The sequence below is a fragment of the Pseudophryne corroboree genome, chromosome 4, assembly GCF_028390025.1.
Source record: "Pseudophryne corroboree isolate aPseCor3 chromosome 4, aPseCor3.hap2, whole genome shotgun sequence".
In the NCBI taxonomy this organism is placed as follows: domain Eukaryota; kingdom Metazoa; phylum Chordata; class Amphibia; order Anura; family Myobatrachidae; genus Pseudophryne; species Pseudophryne corroboree.
This window is the reverse complement of record NC_086447.1, coordinates 144,532,610-144,560,349: the sequence shown is the minus strand read 5'-3', so window position 1 is coordinate 144,560,349 and position 27,740 is coordinate 144,532,610. Positions and strand designations below refer to the sequence as shown.

General features: G+C 46.0%; 1 protein-coding gene across 1 annotated transcript in view; it reads right to left on the bottom strand.

Moving 5' to 3' along the window:
* The window catches only part of EIPR1 (EARP complex and GARP complex interacting protein 1), a 568,820-nt gene that overhangs the window by 428,672 nt on the left and 112,408 nt on the right, over nucleotides 1-27,740 (bottom strand). The window contains exons 2-3 of the mRNA XM_063915479.1: nucleotides 13,623-13,706; nucleotides 12,301-12,433 (exon numbers count right to left, since the gene is read on the bottom strand). Of these exons, the coding sequence (XP_063771549.1) occupies nucleotides 12,301-12,433; nucleotides 13,623-13,706 (217 nt within the window). The remainder of the gene's footprint in view (nucleotides 1-12,300; nucleotides 12,434-13,622; nucleotides 13,707-27,740) is intronic.

The following is a 27,740-nucleotide window of genomic DNA, read 5'->3' as shown; positions in this document are numbered from 1 at the left end:
TGGGTCTTGAGAGCCCGTTTGAAGTTTTGTAGAGAGGTGGAGAGTCGGATGGGGAGAGGTAGAGCATTCCAGAGATAGGAAGCAGCACGTGCAAAATCTTGTAGGTAGGAGTGGGAGGAGGTAATTAGTTGGCAGGACAGACGGCGTGCATTAGCAGAGCGAAGAGGACGGGTGGGAATGTAAAGAGAGATAAGGTCAGAGATGTAAGAGGGAGAAGAGTGGGTGAGGGCTTTGTAGGTGAGTGTGAGAAGCTTGAATTGGATTCTGAATGAGAAGGGTAGCCAGTGAAGGTCCTGCAAGAGAGAGGATGTGGATGTAGTACGTTTGGTGAGGAAGATGAGACGGGCAGCAGCATTGAGGATAGATTGGAGTGGAGAGAGGCATTTTTGAGGGAGGCCAAATAGGAGGAGATTGCAGTAGTTCAATCTGGAGATGACCAGTGAGTGGATGAGGGTCTTAGTAGCGTCCTGGGTGAAAAAGGGTCTGATCTTGGAGATGTTTTTGAGATGGAAATGGCAGGTTTGTGAGAGGTACTGAATGTGTGGTTTCAAGGAGAGGGAGGAGTCAAGAATTACTCCAAGACATCGCACTTGGGAGCTAGAGGAGATAGCTGTGCCATCAATGGATAATGAAATTGTGGGAGGTGAGGTTATGCGGGAGGGAGGGAAGATGATCAGCTCAGTCTTAGACATGTTAAGTTTAAGAAAGTGCTGGGACATTGAGGAGGATAGCAGAGAGACAGTTGGAGATACGAGTGAGGAGAACAGGGGAGAGGTCAGGGGAGGAAAGGAAGATTTGAGTATCATCAGCGTAGAGATGATATTTTAAGTCAAAAGAGCTAATGAGCTCACCTAATGAGGATATGTAGAGAGAGAAAAGGAGAGGCCCAAGAACAGATCCTTGGGGGACACCTACTGGTAGAGGAAGTGGGGGTGAGGTGGAGTCATGAGAGGAGACAGAGAAGGAACGGTCAGAAAGGTAGGAGGACAGCCAGGAGAGAGCAGTATCACGCAAACTAAGTGAGTAAAGGATTTGCAGGAGGAGAGGGTGGTCTACAGTGTTAAATGCAGCAGAGAGGTCAAGGAGAATAAGCAGAGAGTAGTGGCCCCTGGATTTAGCAGCAAGGAGCTCATTGCAGACTCTTGTGAGGGCAGTTTCAGTGGAGTGTTGAGGACAGAAACCAGACTGGAAAGGGTCAAGCAGTGAGTGAGAAGAAAGAAAGTTTATCTCCAAAATGGAGTCTCTTGCATCCCTTAGTTCTGCAGTTTTAGGCATTATATCTTTTCATTTAAAACATCCAAATTGAAAGATCTGTAGAGCTACATCACCGACCACTATAAAAGTCTCTGCATGCAGCAAATTTTCCCTCTCTCGTCAATGCCATAAAACTGGTTCTTCTAAAGTTGCAGAAACTAACCTTTTGGTTGAAAAGAACAATTACTTTAAAACTGAAGTCCTGTCTTAAGTGCTCTACCTCTGCCAATACAACCTAATTGCATAAACCCTTAAGCACAAAGTTAATCAACTTGTGTAAAGCTACTTCCCAATGGTGGGAGGGGTTTTTCCAAATATCAAGCTCAACTATCTTGCCACCCACCTCAGCCAGACTGCTGTCTGGTTTGCAGGGTTACGTGATCTAAGTTGGATTATACTTGCCTACCTGACCCTCTCCATGAGGGAGAAAATGCTCTTTTCTGGGCTTTCCTGGTAATGTATAATTGCCATCACCTGTGGTGAAACACCTTTCTTATCAATTAACTAGCTCACCACAGGTGATGGCAATCATACTTTTCCAGGAAAGTCCAGGAACAGAGCACTTTCTCCCTCATGGAGAGGGTCAGGTAGGCAAGTATGAGTTGGATACATCCAGAATCAGCCTCTTGTAAATTCTCCTCCCTCTCATCAGTTGTGGCACTAATAAGCTTAATCTATACCATGATCACACCCGGTCATTGAAATTTCTTGCCATACAGTATATGGGATCCCTATAAAACCCATTTTAAACCACTTTACGTTCTTTCCCCATTACCACCTCTTGGACATCCCATCCCGATGCCCACTATAGAGACACCACCCACCATCCAGTACATGACACAGCCCCAATTCTCTAACATGACTGACCTGTTGTACCCTCTTACTTCCACTGCCAGTCTACTAAGGTTTAGTTCTGCAATTCACCTTCATAAGTATTTAATGCTACACAACATCTTGCATTTCTATAAAGTCTTAACATCTGCATATGACGTATCACAAAGAAAAAAAATCCACTTCCTGTTCCAGCTGCTGTATGTCAGGCAGCTGAGAGAGTGAGCTCTGCTTCAATCCGCCTGCATCCTACCTTTTACAAGGCTTTTTAGCCTCCAAATCGGCTCCCCCCAGTGTGCCTTATACTTTGTATGCTGTATAGACAAGTTTTTGCTGCCACAGATGCCTTCTGGAAAGCATAAGAAGCAAAAGGAGCAGCACAAGGTGGAATCCAAGATGGCTCTGGATGCTTATCAGCGGGACCTCCTGCCTGCAGGCCCATCCACAGACTTGCATTGGATTTCTTCCCCAGTACCCTCACCAGACCACAGCAGCAGGGAATGAGCCTCTGAAGCCCCAGATCGTGGGGATAAGGTACTTCCTCCCCCTGATGCTCCTGTTACATATAATGATATGGTGAATGCAATCAGAGCTGCCATAGGTCCTTTACTGAAAGCACAAACAGAGGAAATCAACAGCTCTCTCAACTCACTCAGCGAGTCCTAGCATAAACTGGGAGAGACATTTGCTGATGTGGCTGCTATGAAAACTACTGTTGCACGTAACACTAAATCTATTTACAACTTACAAAACAAAATTGATGACCTGGAAAATAGACCCCCCAAACAATCCTTGCATCAGGGGATTGCCAGAATCCCTTAACCCCTTCAGTGACGGGTTTTTGGAATTTAGTCACACGTCCCAGGGCAGTTTTCAATTTTTTTTTACCTGCACGTTGCCAGGGGTTTCATGCGCTGTGTCATGCTGTTTGCCAGGGGTTTTATACTCTGGGATCCATGCTTGTTGCTACAGGGAATGCTCGTTGCCTTAGGGAATGCTCATTGCCTAGAGGCAGCTAGGGATAGCCATTGACCATCGATGATTCAAAATCATCGACGGTCTATGACCGATGTCGAATACTTTTACCATGAATGGGGAGAACCAGACGGTTTCCCGCCATCGATGGTTCAGTGCTACCTGAATTGATTCTTTTTTTTTTTAAAGTGTCAGGGCACGGAGCTTAGATCCGCCCCCTGACACCCACTAAGCCACACCCCCTGGTCCACCCGCATGTGTACTGTAAATCAGGGATAACCATCGATGGGTAAAACCATTGATGGATCCATTCCAGATGGTTTTACACCATCAACGTTATCCATCGATGGATAACCCACTCATGGCCATCCCCCGGGCAGCATTTGCTGGCTGGCACTAGCCCACCAGCACTGACATCCTCTCCTCTCCCCCCCTCCTCCCTTGTACTCTGCCCGGCTGGCAGTGTTTTGCAGAACTACGCAATCGCATCATGACGTCACAACGCGATCGCGTCATCCACCGGGCTGGCCGAGCAGAGTGTAAGGAGGAGGAGCAGTGGCGTGGCCAGGAAATTTTCCGGCATACCACTGAAGGGGTTAAAGAGCGCTGAATTATCTACACATAGAAGCGTTATGGTTGGCGTCTCGCAAACATAGGAATATCTCCTGGCAGGGTCACAAGGTACTCATATTACCAGATTACTTGGCTGAGTTGTCTAAGGCACGCAAAGCCTTCTCCCCGATATGCTCCAAACTGGTACAGTCTAATCAAAAGTTTGCCCTTCTGTATCCTGCCAGGTTCCGCCCGTTTCGTGGTGGTTCCTTTAAGGACTTTACATCTGCTCAGGATGCCAAGGCCTTTTTACATGAGGAATCAGCTGATGAATCCCTCTTTGAGTGCTTTATATATCCTGTTTGTTTGCACTCATCGTATCTAAATTGTGCTCTGATTGTTTATTTTGGAACTCCCACGCCACTGCTTTGCTAATTCCTCGATGACTAGTATTATGGTCACTTTCCTATGTGGCTTTTCAATTTATTGACTGCATATACTGTTCTTCACCAGCCATGTCCTTTGTAATCAGGAACCTTCCTACCCATCTCTGGGATGTGCACTGGATGTGTGCAGAGTTTGTAGCCATACCGTTCACAGGCGGTTGCCTAGGGGCTTTACATGTTCTGTTTTTATACCTACCTTTATATATTGATCCAGAGAAGTCGGTATACAATGGATATGAGAGCTCGTTGATCATTTTTCTATCTCTTTTTTTCCATTTTCATGTTACTCTTTGTATTTTTCTGTGTGTGTGTCCCTTTTCTCCCTTGTGTGTCCTCCCCTCCCGACAGGTATACATTCTGACAACCAGGATTACTACTACTGTGACCTTACTGATAATGGATTGGGTAAGATGGATATGCATGCTATGTCTACTGTTACTTATCATAGATGTCAATGATTAAGATTGGTAGCTGGAATGTGAGTGGGATTAATTCCCCTCAAAAATGCAAGAAAAGTCTTATGTATCTTTCCAAATTGCATACAGACCTGGCTTTTCTACAGGAATCTCATTTAATTATGCCAAGGTTCAGAAACTAAATATGCTGCGGTGGAAGGTTCTGGCTTCGGCGTCCTTCTCATCGAAAAGCTCGTGGGGTAATCATTTTGGCACGGCAACACTTAACTATTATTATACAGAATATTACTGTTGACCCCAATTGCCGATATGTCCTTTGTCATGTTTTGATTGAGAAACAACAATTTGTATACCGTAATGTTTATGCACCCAATATTTATAAAAGGAGCTTTTTCCAATCCTTGCTAACTCCTCACACTCATTTGCCGATAATCATGTGTGGAGATTTTAATCTCATCTCCTCAGCTCAACTTGATAAACAAATTCCTAGAGAACGAGGTGGAAAACCTCCCAAATTTGGAGTCCCATCGTTGGCAAAGTAATTACACCTTTTGGATATTTGGAGGGTGTTGCACCCAATTGATAGAGAGTTTACTTGTCTCTCTGCGGCATGAGGCACTATGTCCCGTATTAACTATATTTTAGCTTTGCACTCCCTTTCGCCCTATATACCCAAAGTTGAAATTGAACCAACCTCCCTTTCGGACCACGCTGTGGTCTGGATGGAATTGTGTATAGCGCTAGAAAAAAGCCAAGTCATATCTTGGCGTTGCCCCTCTACTGTAGCCAGTTCCCCAACACTTAAGACAATCTATCAATAATGTTTGGGAGGATTTTCACCACCATAATGCTGCTTTTTGTACGGACAACCCATTGCTCTATTGGCAATCCTCCAAAGTCACCATTCAAGGACATATTATATCGCTCACTGCCTACTCTAAGAAGAAATTTCTTCAAGAATCTATACAGGCCGAGAGTTAGTTAACGGATGCTTTTCATCTCTATAAGGCAGCCCTCACTTGTACTAATACACAATTTTACGGCGTAGCGAAGACTTGATTTGATGGGGGTTTTTCAAAAATGAAGGCATCCTACACATTTCACAGGGAATATCGGTTTAATAGGTTTGCTAACAAATCTAGTAAATTATTAACTAACTTACTGAGAGGCCAACGTCCCCCGGCCACCATTCATCTATTAAAGAAGCCTGATTGCTCTCTGTCCACCTCTAACCCACAAATTGCATCTATACTTACTACTCGCTATACAGCATTTTATCCCCCCCCCCCTTCACCCTTATGCGATACCTCGGCCTTTTGGGCTGGTCTTCCCATCCCACAGATATCTGCTGACCACAGTAACTCTTTAACTGCCCCCATTACAGAGCATGAAGTCACGACAGCAATCTCAGGCCTCAGAGCGGGCAAAGGCTCCCGTCCCGAGCAATTTTCCGTCTGACTATTATACGCTACTCTCCAAGAAAATTTCACAGATACTCGCGAAGGTCTTTAATACCATACTTTCCTCCAGAAAGATGCCAACATATTTCAATGCTGCAGTACTGCGTGTACTACCCAAACCGGGGAGGGACCTGTCTGATCCCGGTTCCTACCGCCCTATTTCCCTTCTTAATTTACAGTGCCCTTGGAAAGTATTCACAGCGCTTCACTTTTTCCACATTTTGTTATATTACATCCTTATTCCAAAAAGGAGATTTATGGTAGACTTACCATGGTTAAATCTCTTTCTGCGAGGTACACTGGGTTCCACAGGGAAAACATTGGGGTGTAGAGATGGATCATGATCCAGAGGCACCAACAGGCTAAAGCTTTAGACTGTCCCAGGATGCATTGCGGGGCCTCCTCTATACAACCCCGCCTCCAGGCACTGTGAGCTCAGTTTTAGTTAACCAGTCCAATGCAGAAAAGAGAAGGCAGATGTTAGTCATATAGAACCACGTTCTCACGACAGGTGAAGGGACCAGTGGCTAATGCCATACAAACCCAAAGTTGTTAAGTGCGTCAGGGTGGGTGCCCTGTGGAACCCAGTGTACTTTGTAGAAAGAGATTTAACCATGGTAAGTCTACCATAAATCTCCTTTTCTGCAGCGGGGTACACTGTGTTCCACAAGGAAAACATCAAGGATGTCCTAAAGCAGTTCCTCAAGGGAGGGGACGCACTTTAGCGGGTATGAGAACCCAGCGTCCAAAGGAAGCATCCTGGGAGGCGGAAGTATCAAATGCATAGAACCTAATGAACGTGTTCACTGAGGACCACGTAGTCGCCTTGCACAATTGTTCTGCGGACGCGCTACGGCGGGCCGCCCAAGAGGGTCCATAAGACTGAGTATAATGGGCTTTAATAGCAGCTGTGCATAAGCTTGTGCAATCACCATTCTAATCCATCTGGCCAAGGTTTGCTTATTGGCAGGCCAGCCACGTTTGTGGAAACCAAAAAATACAAAAAGGGTATCTCAGTGTTCGCAAATACGCGCTATAGCGCGTATTTTACCTGATAATTGACAGTGGTGACTCAAAAAAAAAAACGCAGGGTCCCACAGGACGTGCTCTGACCAATCAGCAGCGCTGTCCTGTGCTGTCAGTCACTTTAACTCTCCAAAGGCAGAGGAAGGGAGGAGACCATGGAGAGTGTGATCTCCCGCCTTCCCCTCTCTGCTCTGCACGGGACCCGGAACATCCAGCCCGCCGTATGTGGCAGGGGGGTTCACTACGGCTGGCCGGCGGTCGGGCTCCCGGCGACCAGCATCCCGGCGCCGGGAGCCCGACCGCCGGCTTACCGACAGCTTGGCGAGCGCAAATGAGCCCCTTGCGGGCTCGCTGCGCTCGCCACGCTACGGGCACGGTGGCGCGCTACGCGCGCCACACTATTTTATTCTCCCTCTATGGGGGTCGTGGACCCCCACGAGGGAAAATAATTGTCGGTATGCCGGCTGTCGGGCTCCCGGCGCCGGTATACTGAGCGCCGGGAGCCCGACCGCCGGCAAACAGAAGACCACCCGTGGCAGGGGGCTGTCCACTCCGGCCAGGCATGAAGCTCTGCCACATCGGTTATCCACAGGAGCCAGCGGAGGAAGCCGTTTGCGGGGATCAAGACCGGGGAAGATGCAGCGGTAGGTGGCGGGACAGCAGGTGGCTGGGGGCACTGGCGCACGTAGGGGAAATGAAGGGGTGTGCTCTGAGTACCTACTTGTGTGATAGAAAAGTGATGCGTGAGGGGATGATCGCTCCTTGTCAGCAGCTTGGCGGTTTTGGCGGGATGGTCAGGGCAGTGCTGTCACTGGCAGTGGCGTCTCCCTTGTGTGTGCCGGCCGGTAACAGCCATTCCACTGACAGGAAGCATGCACTGTGCATTATAGTACATGGGGGCAGTGTGGAGGAGGCCAGGCAGCGGGTCTCATGTATTAATTCATTGTGTCAGCGGTTGTAGATCATCGTGTCATTCAGCCTGGTATATAGTGTATTATGTAAGGTTTTATGCCAATGTTTTTCTTATGTTAACTCCTCTTGACTGCATTTTCGTCCAAAAAAAGAGGTGATTACTGTATATCAGTATGTTTTGAATGCAGTCCGTGGCTTTTTACAGCGCAGCAGCTGACTGACTGCACTCCTCTCCTCAGCTCCGGACACAAGGTGAGAGTGCGGGGCCGGTTGAGTGAAGCGGGTGGTGGCTGGGCTTGCTGTGGGGGGGTATTGGGGGAGGGGGGTTCCCGTGGCATCTGGGGACGACGACTGAGGGTCTGAGGTGGTGGCTGCAACTTGTAAGTGCTCTACCTGGTGCATAGTGTATAACGTGCTGTACCCGGTGCAAGGTGTGTAACGTGCTGTACCCGGTGCAAAGTGTATAACGTGCTCTACCCGGTGCAATGAGTATAACGTGCTGTACCCGGTGCAATGAGTATGACGTGCTGTACCCGGTGCAAAGTGTATAACGTGCTCTACCCGGTGCAAAGTGTATAACGTGCTCTACCCGGTGCAAAGTGTATAACGTGCTCTACCCGGTGCAAAGTGTATAACGTGCTCTACCCGGTGCAATGAGTATAACGTGCTGTACCCGGTGCAAAGTGTATAACGTGCTGTACCCGGTGCAATGAGTATAACGTGCTGTACCCGGTGCAATGAGTATAACGTGCTGTACCCGGTGCAATGAGTATGACGTGCTGTACCCGGTGCAAAGTGTATAACGTGCTCTACCCGGTGCAAAGTGTATAACGTGCTCTACCCGGTGCAAAGTGTATAACGTGCTCTACCCGGTGCAAAGTGTATAACGTGCTCTACCCGGTGCAAAGTGAATAACGTGCTCTACCCGGTGCAATGAGTATAACGTGCTCTACCCGGTGCAATGAGTATAACGTGCTCTACCCGGTGCAATGAGTAAATAACGTGCTCTACATGTGTGGTGTAATGTGAATTGGTACTGTTATGTGACCATGCTCTTTCCCCATGAAGCCACGCCCCTAAATTTTTGGTGCGCACCGATTTGGAGTATGGCATGGGGAGCAGCAATATTGCCAAAGGGCACTGAAATGTCTAGTTACAGCTCTGGGGCAGAGTGTCCTGTCTGCTACACAGCCCAGCAGCATTGTCTCCCCCTCCTCCCCCTTGCAATACTTTTGTAGTGTCCAAATGAAGTCTGTTTTTATATTTGAATAATTAATAAGATTAATATGAACCTTCATTCCGATGGGACCCAGAACAGGACAGATAGGACCCCAATTTTTAAAAGTGAGGGGTCTGTGGGACCCACTTTTTTTGGGGCTCAGCGCGATCACTGTATCTGACCTCCTAACAGAGGCAGTTCTCTCCACACATATGCGGAGAGCCCATACCACATCCAAAGACCTTCTTTGGAGGACAAGTCAGAAGAGATGAAGGCCGGAACCACAATCTCTTGATCAAGGTGAAAAGATGACACCACCTTAGGTAAATAACCAGGGCGAGTTCTAAGAACTGCTCGGTCACGATGAAATATCAGAAAGGGTGGACGACAGGACAAAGCGCCTAGGTCCGACACCCTTCTGCCAGAGTCAATAGCTAGTTAGAACAGGACCTTAGCTATAAGCCACTTAAGGTCCACTGACAAAAGAGGTTCAAATGGAGACTCTTGCAGGGCATTACGGACAACAGACAGATCCCATGGAGCCACAGGAGGGACATAGGGAGGTTGAATCCGCAGTATGCCCTGAGTGAATGTATGAACGTCCAGAATAGACGCAATTTTCCTCTGAAACCACACCGACAAGGCAGATATGTGAACCTTGAGGGAGGGCAGACAAAGTCATAAATCTAGGCCTTGTTGCAAAAACGCCAGAAGCCTGGAATAACTAAATTTGTAAGCATCGTAATTCTTAGCAGCACACCAGGTGAAGTAAGAATTCCAGACCCTATAATAAATCCGTGCAGAAGCCAGTTTGCGGCCTTTAGCATAATTTGGATAACCGCCTCAGAGAATCCTTTGGCCCTCAGGAGTGAAGCTTTAAGAGCCACATCGTCAAAGCCAGTCTGGCCAGGTCCGGATAGGGACAAGGGCTCTGAATGAGGAGGTCTGGGCATTGAGGAAGTAGAAGAGGATGCTCTATCGATAGACCCTGCAGGTCTGAGAACCAATACCAGCCTCTAAGTCAGTCACAATCTTGTTCAATCTTGTTCAGATCCTCCACAAACAAGATGTCTCCCTTAAAAGGGAGTACCTCAAAGGTCTTTTTGGAGTCAAGTTCCACCTTCCATGACCTCAACCTAAAAATTCAGCAAGCAAGGATGGACGTAGTCGACGCCTTGGCCGCCATTACACCTGCCTCAGAGGACGCCTCCTGAATGTAATGGGAGGCGGTGGCAATATGAGACAGATTTTGTCTGGCATTGTCAGATATATCCTGAGGCAGCTCTTCCCCTAGTGCCTGAACCTATGCTTCAATTCCTTTTGCGGCCCAGGAGGCTGCTATAGTGGGTCTATGTACAGCACCTGTAAGGGAGTAAATAGACTTCAGGCATCCTTCGACGCGCTTATCTGTCGGTTCCTTCAGTGAGGTGACAGTGGTGACAGGCAGAATAGATGACATCACAAGACGGGTGACATGGGAATCCACCGGCGGTGGATTTTCCCACTTGTTACACAACTCAGCGGAGAGAAGATAATGAGCTAGCATCTTTTTAGACAGGGAGAATTTCTTTGTTAGCGAAGACCAGTGTTCCTGACGTATGTCTACTAAATAGTCAGAATGTCGTAAGACTACTTTAGTCACCTTCTGACGTTTAAATTTATCAGGCTTCTTAGATGCAGTAGTGGGATCTACATCATAATCGATTTGTAGAATCATCTTAATAGCCTCCACCATGTCAGGGACATCAACTTGCGTTGTAGGTTCTTCGTCAGAAGCTACTGTCTAAGTGTCTGACGGATCAGTATACTCCCCATCCTCATCAGAATTATCATCTGAGATATTAGTGGATTGTGAGGAGCAGGCGGCCCACTTAGATGACCCCTTGACTGCAGAGGGACGTGGGGTAGGTTATTGTCTAACCAAAGATTGATTCAGTTGTTGTATCTGGGTGTGACGTCAAGCCACTTGACGTCACAAACACATCCAGCGTTCGCCCAGCCACTCCCCCGTTTATCCAGCCACTCCCGCGTTTTGGAACTCGAACGCCTGCGTTTTTCCGCACACTCCCATAAAACATCCAGTTTCCGCCCAGAAACACACACTTCCTGTCAATCACACTACGATCACCACAGCGATGAAAAAGCTTTGTTATGCCGTGAGTAAAATACCTAACTTTTGTGTAAATTAACTAAGCGCATGCGCTCTGCGAACATTGCGCATGCGCAGTTAGCTGCTAATCGCAATATAGCGAAAATCGTCAACGAGAGAACAACTCGGAATGACCCCCTCTGTGAATGTCCTTGAGTGGCCCAGACAGAGCCCAGACTTGAATCCGATTGAACATATCTGGAGAGATCTGAAAATGGCTATACACCGACGCTTCCCATCCAACCTGATGGAGCTTGAGAAGTGCTGCAAACAGGAATGGGTGAAACTGCCCAAAGATAGGTGTGCCAAGCTTGTAGCATCATATTCAAAAAGACTTGAGGCTGTAACTGCTGCCAAAGGTGCATCAACAAAGTATTGAGCAAAGGATGTGAATACTTATGTACATGTCATTTCTTTGTTTTTTTTATTTTTAATACATTTGCAAAAATCTAAAAAAAAAAATTTTTTTCAAATTGTCATTATGGTGTGTTGAATTTTTGAGGAAAAATTAATTTATTCCATTTTGGAAAAATGTTTTAACATAATAAAATGTGGAAAAAGTGAAGTGCTGTGAATACTTTCCGGATGCACTGTAGATTATAAACTCTTGACAAACATTTTAGCTGACCGTTTGAAACGGATTTTACCCACAGTGATGTTATTGGTTTATTGTACACTGGTTTGAGCCCTGTTACTATATACTGTCCTTATGTTGCCCTCTGTATGGGGCTGCAGACTGCATGCGGTGCCCTATAAAGAAAATGTAATCTAAAATAAAATAATACTGTACTTAAAATGTACCCCACACCTACATACAATGAAAGCATTCATTGTGTGCCAAACCAATACTCAATGCCTCATGCCTGCATTTTTGGGGGATCTGACTCTACTTTGTGAAGGTAAATGGGGCACTTTAAAGGACATATGTAAATGTTGCATTTTATGAGAGGCATTTCAACAATTGAGAAATATAATGTTATTTTCCTGTATACGTTTTATTGTCTGAATTAATACTGCTTTTGTTTGCAGTTTCATTACAATGCAAATGAGACTGACTTACTATTACTGTAGCAGGTTGCCAGCACATTTCGGTCTGCTGGGCTAGCGCAGATTTGCCAGATTTCCCCGGCATGGTGCAGCAGAACATTCTTATTGATGATGTTATTCTCATCATCAAAGTCGATTACGTGAATCTAGACATATGGAAGAATGAATTTATGAGGCCGCAAAAAAAATGAACATTCAAACATAATTCAAATTTGTTACAAGCAGGAAAATGGTGCAGACGCATAAGGACAATTACTTGTTTAACACTAAATAGTGTGTGAAAGACCATACAGTACTAAACTTCATAGTAATTTAAAATCCCACTAATACTGCATTGATTAACTGTGGCTCCAAATGATTATTGTTAAAGAGCAAGTAAGCCAGTGTTGGACATTAAAGCTTATGTACCACCTGGAGCTAATTATGTGCTTCCCCCTTCCTACTGAATATATTTCATTAACTTCATCCTTACTCTAACTGGAAAAAGTGGTAAATGAATTTGATTTGCTGGTTCTGTATCACAGAATTGCAATAGTGCTCAAATGAATGCGGCCTTTACACCTACGACCCCAATTCCCCGTTCCTCTGATCTGATCTGATTCACCAATTGGTGGCCAACAATGATTAACAATCTGTCAGTGAATATGGAAATACATGTTAAAAATGGGGGTAATTCAGAGTTGATCGCAGCAGCAAATTTGTTAGCAGTTGGGCAAAACCATGGGGGTAATTCCAAGTTGATCGCAGCAGGATTTTTGATAGCAACTGGGCAAAACCATGTGCACTGCAGGGGGGGCAGATATAACATGTGCAGAGAGAGTTACATTTGGGTGGGGTGTGTTCAATCTGCAATCTAAATTGCAGTGTAAAAATAAAGCAGCCAGTATTTACCCTGCACAGAAACAAAATAACCCACCCAAATCTAACTCTTTCTGCGCATGTTATATCTGCCTCCCCTGCAGTGCACATGGTTTTGCCCAACTGCTAAAAAATTTCCTGCTGCGATCAACTTGTAATTACCCCCTAAGTGCAGCGTTCTGGGGGCTACAAGCAGTAACTCGCAGATGGCAAATTCGGTTCAAGTTCGGAACATGGGACCCCTTTGATTAGCATAACTAAATTGCTACAGAACTTCAATAAACTTGTTCAGAACAATAACACGTGTACCCTTGTGTACCCTTGTGAGCTAACTTTGCTCGCCACGCAAAGTACATCTGATGTCATCATGCCAGGAATGATAAGTGTATATTATTGTGTTGTACGTACTACACGTGGATCTGCGCAAATCGCACTAAGCATGTGCCGTTTTGTAACCAGCTACAAAAAACTGCTTACCTGGTTATCATATCGGAGAGACTGTGTACCGACTAGAAATCGGATGGCATCTGTTTCTGCTGTCTGGGCAGTGAGGGCTCGGGCCTATGAAAAAGGAAATATTTTTAGAGGCCCAATTCCAATAGTTCCAGCATGCATCAAATGGCCTCTACTAAATCTAGCTGCAATAATGGCCCCAATGGGGTAATATCTGTCACAATCACTACTATATACTCTATACTCTACATACATTTACCTGACCCATTCCAATCACAATCGTACCATAATGGATTGTGCCGGAGAAAACCTGGGCCGCCTACAGCAAGAAATGTTCTAATAAACACTGATAAACCCCATTTTAAGTTCTGCTTTATGTAAATATAGTAAACTTGGCACCAATATAAACGATTGATATTGTACATTACTGATGTTATTTCTAAAGGTAATGATTTCCACAAAGAGAAACAATCACAGAATGCAGGGTTTTCTCGGTTCTCCAGAGAGTTGCTTCCAATTTAAAATTTCCCTTTGTAGTGTGGCTTCTTTTTTGTTTTAATTAAATAAAATTTCTGCAAAGCATTATCAAATATGCTGTCACCACATCCCACTACACCTTCTTGTTATCTAGTATATGTACAGCTTGTAGCATGGAGACCAGAAGAAAGAACCAGGAGACATGCCCACACGAAGCACATACCTGCATGCTTCCAATGGGATAAAATAAATACATGAAGTCTGTGGAATATCTAAATACACAGGGAAATATATACGTAGCTACAGAATGAAGATGTTGTGTTTGGTAAGGCTAACACTCAATGGGTAAATCACAAATATCCTGGCAAACTGGAAACACATGGGGGGCAATTCAATTGTTTTGTGGGCGCCCACACATAATGGGTGCCCACAGGAACAATTTAACTGTTACCCCCTTGGGTGTGCATGGCATGTGTGCGCACGCCCATTAATACCGTGTTTTTCCGCACAAATAGGTGAAACACAGTATCAATGGGGGTGGGGGGTGGGGGGTGGGGGGGGGTGGAGTTCCAATGTTGTTGTGGCCATTTGAACACTGTTGCAATGGCAACTCACTCCCCTTCCAGTTCGGGGACGAGTTAATTGGTGTGACCCCATGGCAGTGATTTTCAACCATTTTTTTTACTCGTGGCACACCAAACAATATTTTTAAATTCCCAAGGCACACCATCAGTTCCCCACAGAAAAAAAAAAAAGATTTTAAACCTACCGGTAAAATCTTTTTCTCCTAGTCCGTAGAGGATGCTGGGGACTCCGTAAGGACCATGGGGATAGACGGGCTCCGCAGGAGACATGAGCACTAAAAAGAACTTTAGATATGGGTGTGCACTGGCTCCTCCCTCTATGCCCCTCCTCCAGACCTCAGTTAGAGAAACTGTGCCCAGAGGAGACGGACAGTACGAGGAAAGGATTTTTGTTAATCTAAGGGCAAGATTCATACCAGCCCACACCATCCACACCGTATAACATGGAATATACGAACCAGTTAACAGTATGAAACAAAACAGCATCAGCCCGAGACTGATCAAAACTATATACAAGTCTTGCAGAATTTAGTCCGCACTGGGACGGGCACCCAGCATCCTCTACGGACTAGGAGAAAAAGATTTACCGGTAGGTTTAAAATCTTATTTTCTCTTACGTCCTAGAGGATGCTGAGGACTCCGTAAGGTCCATGGGGATTATACCAAAGCTCCAAAACGGGCGGGAGAGTGCGGATGACTCTGCAGCACCGATTGAGCAAACATGAGGTCCTCATCAGCCAGGGTATCAAACTTGTAGAACTTTGCAAAAGTGTTTGAACCCGACCAAGTCGCCGCTCGGCAAAGCTGTAATGCCGAGACACCTCGGGCAGCCGCCCAAGAAGAGCCCACCTTCCTAGTGGAATGGGCCTTAACTGAATTTGGTAACGGCAATCCAGCCGTAGAATGAGCCTGCTGAATCGTGTTACAGATCCAGCGAGCAATAGTCTGCTTAGAAGCAGGAGCGCCAACCTTGTTGGCTGCATACAGGACAAACAGTGCCTCTGTTTTCCTAACCCGAGCCGTTCTGGCTACATAAATTTTCAATGCCCTGACCACATCAAGGGACTCGGAATCCTCCAAGTCCCGCGTAGCCACAGGCACCACAATAGGTTGGTTCATATGAAAAGAGGAAACCACCTTTGGCAAAAATTGACGACGAGTCCGCAACTCCGCTCTATCCACATGGAAAATCAGATAGGGGCTTTTGTGCGATAAAGCAGTCAACTCAGACACTCGCTTTGCCGATGCCAAGCCCAACAACATGACCACTTTCCAAGTGAGATACTTTAATTCCACCGTTTGAAGAGGCTCAAACCAGTGAGACTTAAGGAACCGTAACACCACGTTAAGGTCCCAGGGTGCCACAGGAGGCACAAAAGGAGGCTGGATATGCAGCACTCCCTTCACAAAAGTCTGGACTTCTGGGAGAGAAGCCAATTCCTTCTGAAAGAAAATGGATAGGGCCAAAATCTGAACCTTAATGGAGCCTAATTTTAGGCCCAAATTCACTCCAGTCTGTGGGAAGTGACGGAAACGGCCCAGATGGAATTATTCCGGAGGAGCATTCCTGGACTCACACCAAGACACATACTTCCTCCATATACGGTGATAATGTTTTGCCGTCACGTCCTTCCTAGCCTTTATCAGAGTAGGAATGACCTCATCCGGAATGCCCTTTTCTGCTAGGATCCGGCGTTCAACCGCCCTGCCGTCAAACGCAGCCGCGGTAAGTCCTGGAACAGACAGGGCCCCTGTTGCAACAGGTCCTCTCTGAGAGGAAGAGGCCACGGATCTTCTGTCAGCATTTCCTGCAGATCCGGATACCAGGCCCTTCGAGGCCAATCTGGAACAATGAGAATTGTCTGTACTCCTCTTCGTCTTATGGTTCTCAATATCTTGGAGATGAGAGAAATAGGAGGGAACACATAGACCGACTGGAACACCCACGGTGTCACCAGGGCGTCCACTGCTACCGCCTGAGGGTCCCTTGACCTGGCGCAATACCTCGGAAGTTTCTTGTTGAGGCGTGACGCCATCATGTCTATTTGAGGCAGTCCCCACTGACTTGCAATCTCTGCAAAGACTTCCTGATGAAGTCCCCACTCTCCTGGATGTAGATCGTGTCTGCTGAGGAAGTCCGCTTCCCAGTTGTCCACTCTCGGAATGGAGACTGCTGTCAGAGCGCTCACATGATTTTCCGCCCAGCGAAGAATCCTGGTGGCTTCTGCCATTGCCACTCTGCACTTTGTTCCACCTTGACGGTTTACATGAGCCACTGTGGTGATGTTGTCTGACTGAATCAGAACCGGTAGGTCGCGAAGCAAATTCTCCGCTTGACGAAGGCTGTTGTATATGGCCCTTAATTCCAGTACGTTGATATGTAGACAAGCTTCTTGGCTTGACCATAGACCTTGGAAGTTTCTTCCCTGTGTGACTGCTCCCCATCCTTGGAGGCTCACGTCCGTGGTTACCAGAACCCAGTCCTGAATGCCGAACCTGCGACCCTCTAGAAGGTGAGCACTCTGTAGCCACCACAGGAGAGATACCCTGGCCCTGGGGGACAGGCTGATCATCTGATGAATCTGTAGATGCAACCCGGACCAGTTGTCCAGAAGGTCCCACTGAAATGTCCTCGCATGGAACCTGCCGAATTGAATGGCCTCGTAAGACGCCACCATCTTTCCCAGAACTCGAGTGTAGTGATGCACTGACACCCTTTTTGGCTTCAAGAGGTCCCTGACTAAGTCCATGAGTTCTTGGGCCTTTTCCATCGGGAGAAAAACCCTTTTCTGGTCTGTATCCAGAATCATGCCTAAGAAAGGCAAACAGGTCGTTGGAACCAACTGTGACTTCGGGAGATTGAGAATCCAGCCGTGCTGCTGCAACACCCTCAGGGAGAGTGATACGCTGTTCAGCAACTGCTCTCTTGATCTCGCTTTTATTAGGGGATCGTCCAAGTACGGGATAATTGTGACTCCCTGCTTGCGCAGGAGCACCATCATTTCCGCCATTATCTTGGTGAAAATCCTTGGGGCCGTGGAAAGCCCAAACTGCAACGTCTGAAATTGGTAATGACAATCCTGTACAGCAAATCTCAGGAACGCCTGATGAGGCGGATATATGGGGACATAAAAGGTATGCATCCTTTATGTCCAGGGACACCATATAATCCCCCCCTTCCAGGCTGGCGATGACCGCTCTGAGCGATTCCATCTTGAACTTGAACCTTTTTAAGTATAGGTTTAAGGATTTTAAATTCAGAATGGGTCTGACCGAACCGTCCGGTTTCGGGACCACAAACAGGGTTGAGTAATACCCCATCCCCTGCTGAACCTTGACCACCACTTGTTGAAGACACAATTTTTGAATTGCTGCTGAAACTACCTCCCTCTCTGAGGAAGAAGCCGGTAGGGCCGATTTGAAAAACCGGCGAGGAGGCACCTCTTCGAATTCCAGCTTGTAACCCTGGGAAACAATGTCTATTGCCCAGGGATCCACCTGTGATTGAACCCAGACGTGGCTGAAAAGTCGAAGACGTGCCCCCACTGGAGCGGACTCCCTCAGTGGAGCCCCAGCGTCATGCGGTGGATTTTGTAGAAACCGGGGAGGACTTCTGCTCCTGGGAACTAGCTGTAGTTGGCAGCTTTTTCCCCTTGCCCTTACCTCTGGCAAGAAAGGAAGATCCCCGTACTCTCTTGGATTTATGCGACCGAAAGGACTGCATCTGATGATGTGGCGTTTTCTTAGGCTGTGAGGAAACATAAGGCAAAAAAGTTGATTTACCTGCAGTAGCTGTGGAAACCAGGTCCGTGAGACCTTCCCCAAATAAGTCCTCACCCTTGTAAGGCAAAACCTCCATATGCCTCTTCGAGTCGGCATCACCCGTCCATTGTCAGGTCCATAGGGCTCGCCTAGCAAAAATCGCCATAGCGTTGGCTCTGGAACCCAGTAGGCCAACGTCTCTCTGAGCATCTCTCATATATAAGACAGCATCCTTAATATGACCCAAGGTCAATAAAATGGTTTCCTTATCCAGCGTATCAATATCAGCAGATAAGGTATCTGTCCACGCTGCTACAGCGCTACAAACCCAAGCCGACGCCATCACCGGTCTGAGTAATGTACCAGTATGTGTGTAAATTGACTTCAAGGTAGTCTCCTGCCTGCGATCAGCAGGATCCTTGAGGGCTGCGGTATCTTGAGATGGCAGCGCTACCTTTTTGGATAAGCGTGTCAACGCTTTGTCCACCCTTGGGGAGGATTCCCACCGTATCCTGTCCTTAGTTGGGAAAGGATACGCCATAAGAATCCTTTTGGGAATCTGCAGTTTCTTGTCAGGAGTTTCCCAAGCCCTTTCAAACAACTCATTTAGCTCATGTGAAGGGGGAAAAGTAACCTCAGGCTTCTTTTCTTTAAACATGTGGACCCTCGTGTCAGGTACCGAGGTATCATCTGTTATATGCAACACATCCTTTATTGCAATAATCATATAATGAATACTTTTAGCCAATTTAGGCTGTAACTTCGCATCATCATAGTCGACACTGGAGTCAGAATCCGTGTCGGTATCAGTGTCAACTACTTGGGATAGTGGGCGCTTCTGAGACCCAGAAAGTCCCTGCATCAAAGTGAAAGGCAGTGCTTGACTCCCTGTACATTCCCTGGACTCCGCTTTGTCCAACCTCTTGTGTTTATAAATTCACATTTGCATTTAAAACATTCCACATATCCAACCAGTCAGGTGTCGGCGTTGCCGACAGAGACACCACACTCATTTGCTCCACCTCCTCCTTAGAAGAGCCTTCCGCTTCAGACATGCCGACACACGCGTACCGACACCCCACACACTCAGGGAAATCTCTAATCTGGAGACAGTTCCCCACAAAGGCCCTTTGGAGAGACAGAGAGAGAGTATGCTAGCACATACCCAGCGCCAATGACCCTGGAAAAATCCCAGATATATATAGCGCTTTTCTTTATATAATAACTGCGCCAAATTATGTGCCACCCCCCTTCTTTAAAACCCTCTGTCACGGTGTTCAGCAGGGGAGAGTCCGGGGAGCCAGCTTCTCAGCGGTGTGCTGTGGAGAAAATGGCGCTGGTTACATAGCACTTCTGTGCTTCTTATTAACCCCTATTAATTCTCACCTGTGTGCAGAACTGGGGTGGCCGACCTGTGCCGACATCGTGGGGTCCTGCACCCCGGACCCATACCTAGTATTAGGGACCCCCAGTGACGGAGAAGCCTTGTCGATCGGCCTGTGGGCTTAACCCTATATCTGCAGATATACGCAACTAAGATCTCCGTATTATCTGACTATTATGTAGTAATATTTTTCACTCGGTGTGCATTAGGGAACACAGTTTTTTCCTACACAGAATTACCCCTCCCTTTTAGCACCTGAGTGACATTACAATCTGATTGAGCAGCTTTCCATTTTGTGCATTGTATTTAGAGAGGCATGGATGGGTCAGCATTAGGAGGGATTGCTAACTCCAGAGTGCCATAGGGGAAGCCAGGGGTATCCCCAGGTAAGCTGGCTCTCAGATGCTGTAGGAGCCATTGCCATGTGGGCTTACACTGGGAATTTAACCCAGACATATTTGTAATTATTTATGGGGTGGGTGTGGGGTGCGGTGGCCCCTGTGTCGGTATGGCTGGGCTGCTTCAGGTCGGCACACCTTAACACTTTATTAACACTTATGATTTTCCCTATCACTTTGTATATATTATTTTAATCACACCACTTACATAGCACTTCTGTGCTTCTTATTAACCCCTATTAATTCTCACCTGTATGCTGACCTGGGGTGGCCGACCTGTGCCGACATCGTGGGGTCCTGCACCCCGGACCCATACCTAGTATTAGGGACCCCCAGTGACGGAGAAGCCTTGTCGATCGGCCTGGGGGCTTAACCCTATATCTGCAGATATACGCAACTAAGATCTCCGTATTATCTAACTATTATGTAGTAATATTTTTCACTCGGTGTGCATTAGGGAACATATAGTTTTTTCCTAGTGCTGACGGATCAAGCTCCGCCCCTTCAGCGGCAGGCTTCGGTCCCGCTCGATTTCTTCAAACCTGGCGGGGGTTTTAAATATACAGCCCGCAGAGCCTATATATTTATCTGGCCAGTACTAGAGGTTTATTATTGCTTCCCAGGGCGCCCCCCCTGCGCCCTGCACCCATCAGTGCCTGCCGTGTGTGTTGTGTGTGGTTACCTCTGGGAAGATCTGAAGTCTTCTGCCACCTCTGAAGTCTTCTATCTTCTTATACTCACCGGGCTTCTATCTTCCGGCTCTGTGAGGAGGACGGCGGCGCGGCTCCGGGACGAACAGCGAGGGGAGACCTGCGTTCCGACTCCCTCTGGAGCTAATGGTGTCCAGTAGCCTAAGAAGCAGAGCCTAGCATTTAAGTAGGTCTGCTTCTCTCTACTCAGTCCCATGATGCAGAGAGTCTGTTGCCAGCAGGGCTCCCTGAAAATAAAAAAACCTAACAAAATTCTTTCAGAGAAACTCAGGCGAGCTCCCTGTAGTGCACCCAGTCTCCTCTGGGCACAGTATCTAACTGAGGTCTGGAGGAGGGGCATAGAGGTAGGAGCCAGTGCACACCCATATCTAAAGTTCTTTTTAGTGCCCATGTCTCCTGCGGAGCCCGTCTATCCCCATGGTCCCCAGCATCCTCTAGGACGTAAGAGAAAAACAAAAACCACATATGGGCCCTTACAGTAAAAAAAATTCCACACATACACAGAAAACACAATCACATTTCTCCCCACATAAATCATGTTGCTCCCTACATAAATCCTATTGCTCCCCACATAAATCCTATTGCTCCCCACATGAATTATTCACATTGTTCCCCCCATAAATCTATAAATCCTTACTCTCCCCACATAAATCCTATTGAAATCCTATTGTTCCCCACAGGAGAAATAAAATAATAAATATTACTCCCTCAGTGGCAGGGGTTGTTCATAGTGGAGTGCTGCGAATACTGAGCAGCAGGTGGTCGGGCACGTGTGGATGGGCAAGGAAAGCTGTGTATGCAGGCGGGAACTGGAAGATGTGTATACAGGCGGGTGGGCTGGCTGGGTGGTGAGAAGCAGCGGCCTTGACCAATGATATCACACCGCCGCGTCTTCAAGGCATAGGTCATGGCCAGAGCCCGACTAATCCTCTAAGAAGAGCCCGAACCAACAGTTAACTCTGAAGGTACAGGAAGCTGCTCTGGCTCCACGGCACACCTTGCAACTGGTCGCGGTACACTAGTGTGCCACGGCACACTGGTTGAAAAAGCCTGCCCCATGGTCTCAGTTCTTGCAATAGTACAAGGCTTCAAGGGGTACAGAAGGACATTTGCCCTGGATGCTCAGACATACAGAAATGGGTGGGTCTTGAGTTGGTGCTGTAGTTAGTTCACAGAGCAGTACAATTCACTGTGTATCCCCTATGTAAGTGTGTTATTATATAATGGGCCCAACCCTGCTGGTGATTTCCAACAAGGATTCACTCAATATGACTGGTACATACGTGGTATATAAGGTTAACATTCATAATATGGACACTGCAGAAATGTCAGCATGATAGAATGACAGACTGTCCCTGGTGGCCTAGTGGTGACTTACCTGCTCCAGATGGTGTCTCCAGCCCACTTCCCGGTCATGTATGCTGCAGTTACGGTGCAGACACCTGATGGAGCGGTGTTCCGGTGAGTATTTTCCCTCTAACCCTAATCCCTCCCCTTCCCCAAGTACTTAATCCTAATGTCGGTATTCTAAGAATGTCGACATTGCAGAAGTCAACATTGTGAACGTGTTGAGTTTCTGAGAGTGTCGACATTCAATCATAACAGTCAACACTGTGGTGTTACATTATGATTGTCAACATTGTGAATGTCGATTTTAGGAATGCATCCTAACGGATTAGACTAATTAGCCAGATGCTTATCCTCAACCTGTCCCCAAGTATCACATCTGTGCAATAAGCTACAATCACCAGCGTATGACGACCAATCAGATACTGATCACACAGTAGAGGAACAGAGCGCTGCAATATTTATAAATGCAACAATAGGAGACAAATACCGCAACTGCTCCTACTGCTACAGTATACTTGGTTTACCGTTCCAGCCTAGTGGTGGACTCTTCAGTAACTCTGATATATTACCCTTAATTGTTATCTGCGAATAATGGCATAGATGTATACCATCTAACCTAAGTATGTGTATACAGAATAACAGACACTACTAATGCCCTACTTTGCAAAGTTCAGACATGAAATAAAAACATTTCAGAAGGATACTGTATACGGTGACCACTCCTTTCCTTGGAGACTTAGTAAAAGGGTGTGCAGTCTAGGTCCCCTTCCCATATATTCTGTGTATTTATATGTACACTTGAAGGCATGAGGACCATTCAGCCTAGAGTGGTACCCCTCCCCACCTGTCCCTGATTGTTTTAAGCAGGAAACCTAGCATTTTCTGACTGCACATAAACTCACTTATATAGGCAACACTGTTGGGAAGACTAAGGTGCTAAGGAATATTTCAAAGAATTAAATTCTCTCATGTACTCTTCAATCCACGGCAGCCCTACACGAATGGGATGAACCCAAACAACACATAAAAAAAGGGTAGCCTAAAGCATAATCAATGCCGACAGTAGAGAGCGAGTGTTTGGATGGCACAAGTCTTTTAGGTCATCCTGCAGAAAGAGCAAATACTGTAATCTGATTCATCTTTCTGAACCCATTCATTCAGGACAAATAACCAGACGTCGTCCTTGGCACTGGCTGGCTTTGGGAAGAAAGACAGGAGCATGGAAAGTGGAAACTACCTTAGGTAGGTAAATAGGATTAGTCTACAACATCACTTTGTCCATGTACATGTTCAGAAAAGGCTCTTTACTCCATACAGCATGACATTCCCACCTCCACTATTATCAGAAGCAGCACAGTAAGGGGCACATTTGCCAAACCTCCTCAAAAGGAAAAGTAGAAGTGTCATCCATAATAACCAAAGATTCTAGCTACCTTTTTTCTTGTACATTAAAAATAAATAAATATATATACATACATACATACATACATACATACATACATACACACACACACACACACACACTCACTGTACACAGAATCTCACTGGTTGCTATGGGCAACCCCTCCAGTTTTCTTTTTTTAGAATGTTTGCTAAATCTCAGCCTACATATACACATAGAATTTGACGGCAGATAAGAACCACTTCACCCAACTAGTCTGCTCCTGTTTTAACCATATTGTTACCGCAAACCGTATTTGATCCTTATTTCTTTGTAAGGATATCCTTATGTCTATACCATGCATGTACTGTCTTAGCCTCTACCACCTCTGACAGGAGGCTATTCCATTTGTCTACTACCCTTTCTGTGAAGTAATTTTTCCTCAAGTTTCCCCTGAACTTACCTCCCTATGTCTAAGGGATCAGAGTCTCCAGGTCTATATTGATAATTTCATTACTTGAAAATAATACTATGTCTGGACACCTGAACCTTCAAGGTAGTAAGAGCCAGGTCCCCATCCAAGCCATCCTGAAGAAAGTCAAGATATGTGGAATGCTAAAACGCAGGATCATGCATCTTGGGTTGGCGACACAGGATGGACTCAACCATAACCAATAATAAGCAGAGGCAGAATACCATTCACCAGATTGAAGAAGCACATCCATTACCTTGTTAGATACTCCCTTGCATCCCAGCAGTGATCACTCAGTAACTACCCTTCAATGAGAGGTCACCTAAATTTGGATGAAGAATTGGTCTCAGCTGCACATGAACTGGGAGAAGTGGCACAATCCAAGGCTGTTCCAAGCACATTTCCAAGCAAATGCAACCCACAGAACCCATTATGGAAAGATTGCTATGATCTTCTTATTCTTCCTGAATGGTTCAGACTATATCAGCAGGATATGTGAATCCACAATTAGTGTTCAGCAGACAGCAGTTTCAAAGTTTCCATACTGATAGGTCACACATCTGGCCTATACTCTCTGAGCACTGACAATGACTTCATGCATACGCCAACCTTGTGTGACAACATGCGTATGTACCATCACCGAGGAGAGGAGCATTGTGTACTCCCTAGCTGTAGCACCGAGCAACCACAAGATGCTAACCCATCACTGCTTGCACTCCTCCGGGCACGTCACAGGACCCACCGGAATGCACCGGGAAGTAGGTAAGCTCACATGGTGGTAATAAAAAGCAACTGTCCTTACTACACCTACTTACTCACCTGAGAAACAGAATAAAGACACCAAGGTAAGGGGGAGTCACACTATGGGCGGTATTCAAATGATTTATCACGCCCAATATCCTTTCTAAAGTGATCCCTGTTAGAGCACATATCGCGCCCATAGTAATCAGGTTTAGCTGCGTAACGGATTGGGTGCCCTCGCTACCGCAGGGGTAAAGAGCGGAAATTATTATACCACGCCCATCAGCAGAAACAGAACGGGTGTGGAAGGGGGTGAAAAGAATTGAATACCGCCCTATATACCTTCCAGAGGGGTTTCACTTACATGTCTTTACTCAGATAACTATGGAATTACGCCATTCAAGTAGGGTTGCCATGTAATGACCAGGAAACATAAGAATGTCTACTATAAAATGAAGGATTATAACAACGTACATTCATTTTGTCCTAAAATAGAGTGTTTTTAACAGTATAGCTAGGTATACACCATACGATTATCTGTCAGACGATCTGTCAAATCTGGATAATCGGAACGACAATCTTGACACGTATGGGAGCAAATGACAATTGACCATTTGTTCCTGAACATTGGAAAACAGATAAAAAAACGATTGTTCAAATTGATTAAATCTGTTTGAGTTAACCAATTTGTCTGAACAACCATTTCTGTCTGTTTTCCAGTATTTGGGAGTAAATGGTCAATTGTCATTTCTTTCCAATACATTCCTAGATTTTCGTTCCAACCAGCCAAATTGGACAGATCGTCTAACAGATTGACAGATAATTGTATAGTGTATACCTAGCTTAAAGATGGGTTCACACTACACATCAGGCAAACAATGCAATGTTGTCAACAATTTACCTTGAACTCCCAGATAAATGATATGGGGCTTTATTCAGGTTTGTTAGCAAACCAAAAAAACAAGCAACTAGGCAAAACCATGTGCAGGGGGGGGCAGATGTAACGTGCAGAGAAAGTTAGATTTGGATGGGGTGTGTTCAAACTGAAATCTAAATTGCAAACTGCAGTGTAAAAATAAAGCAGCCAGTATTCACCCCGCACAGAAACAATGGGGGTCATTCCGAGTTGTTCGCTCGCTGCCGTCTTTAGCAGAATTGCGATCAGGCTAAAAACCGACAGTTCTGCGCATGCGTATGGGCCGTAGGGCGCACGCGCTAAGTACTTTCACACAAATCTATGCAATTTTACACAGGGCCGAGCAACGCTTTTCAGTCGCTCTGCTGATCGGTGAGTGATTGACAGGAAGTAGTTGTTTCTGGGTGGTCACTGAGCATTTTCCGGGAGTGTGCTAAAAAACGCAGGCGTGTCAGCCAAAAACGCAGGAGTGGTTGGGGAAAAGGGGGAGTGGCTGGCCGAACGCAGGGCATGTTTGTGACGTCAAACCAGGAACCAAACAGTCTGCAGTGATCGCAATCTAGTAGTAGGTCTGGAGCTACTCAGAAACTGCAGGGAAATATTTAATAGCAGAACTGCTAACCTTTCGTTAGCAATTCTGCTAAGCTAAAATACACTCCCAGAGGGCAGAGGCCTAGCGTTTGCAATGCTGCTAAAAGCAGCTAGTGAGCGAACAACTCGGAATGAGCCCCAATATAACCAGTCCAAATGTAACTCTCTCTGCACATGTTACATCTGCCCCACCTGCACTGCAGCATGGTTTTGTCCAGTTGCTTGCTTTTATCATTTGCTAACAAACCTAAATAGCTCCCATAGTGCCACAACACTGTGCAATCTTGCAAAAGACCTACAGATATATTGTCAGTGGCCATGTCCAGGGGTATGCTGTCGTTGATGACATCCTCAGATTGAGCTGCACATAGGGCCAGCCAGAAGACGTTGCTGACGACGGTGGGGGTGCGAAAATACAGCCTACACAATTTGAATGGTTTGTCGTTTCGATCAGTCGGATTCGGCAAATCGTTCAACATATCGTCTAGTGTGTACCCAGCTTAAGTGTTTAAAGGAGAGGTTCAGCTCCAGAGAAATTTAAAGCAGATTTCTGTTTATTTTAGTTGATGTTAGGTTTAGACACCAGAGAGTCTATGTACTTTGGAGAGAGATAAGGTGGAGAGGGATAAAATACCAATCAATCGGCTCCAAACTTTCGTGTTACAGGCTGTGTTTGAAAAATGACAGGAGCTGGTTTGTTAGTTAGTACTTTCTCTCTCCAAGGTTTAGTAAATAGACCCCCAAATCTGCTGTGCAAATACAGTTCTGACCAATGCGTAGACTTCTCTATTGCATCCAAGGGCAATAAAAAAAAAAAATTAAAACAACTCTCCATGGACAACAGAATTTTCTGAATGTGGAGTTCTCCCATTAATGAAACATGGCAGGTTCTATGTTGCCATCTTCTGGATGTAAGCGGGACTGCAGTACCTGCACTAAAGCGCATATTTTACGTACTTTAGTTATCTGATCTGTTAGAGAAGAGGAAAGTTCTAATGTACATAATTATTAAACAGGTAGGAATTCACCACATTAGAAGAAACTAAATCTGAAAATTCTCTGGAAATGCCACACAACCATAACACGGTGAAAATAGTAATATGTGATTCTCTGTCAGCTGAACAGCGTGTTTACCATTAACCACTGATTTCTGATATTCCAAGTAATGTTACAAAATTAGGCAGAAGGCTTTTAGGAACAAATGCTTATCGTTTTGCTTGTTCCAGTTGCTTCCTACGTTATAAATAAAATAAATGACAGTACATTTGAGATCCAAAAGAACCTTGCTATCTGTTACTGAACAGAATCCGTGGCATGCCCCAGAGACTCCAAAAATAAAAAAATTATATAAAACCCAGAAAGAAAGGAATAAAAAA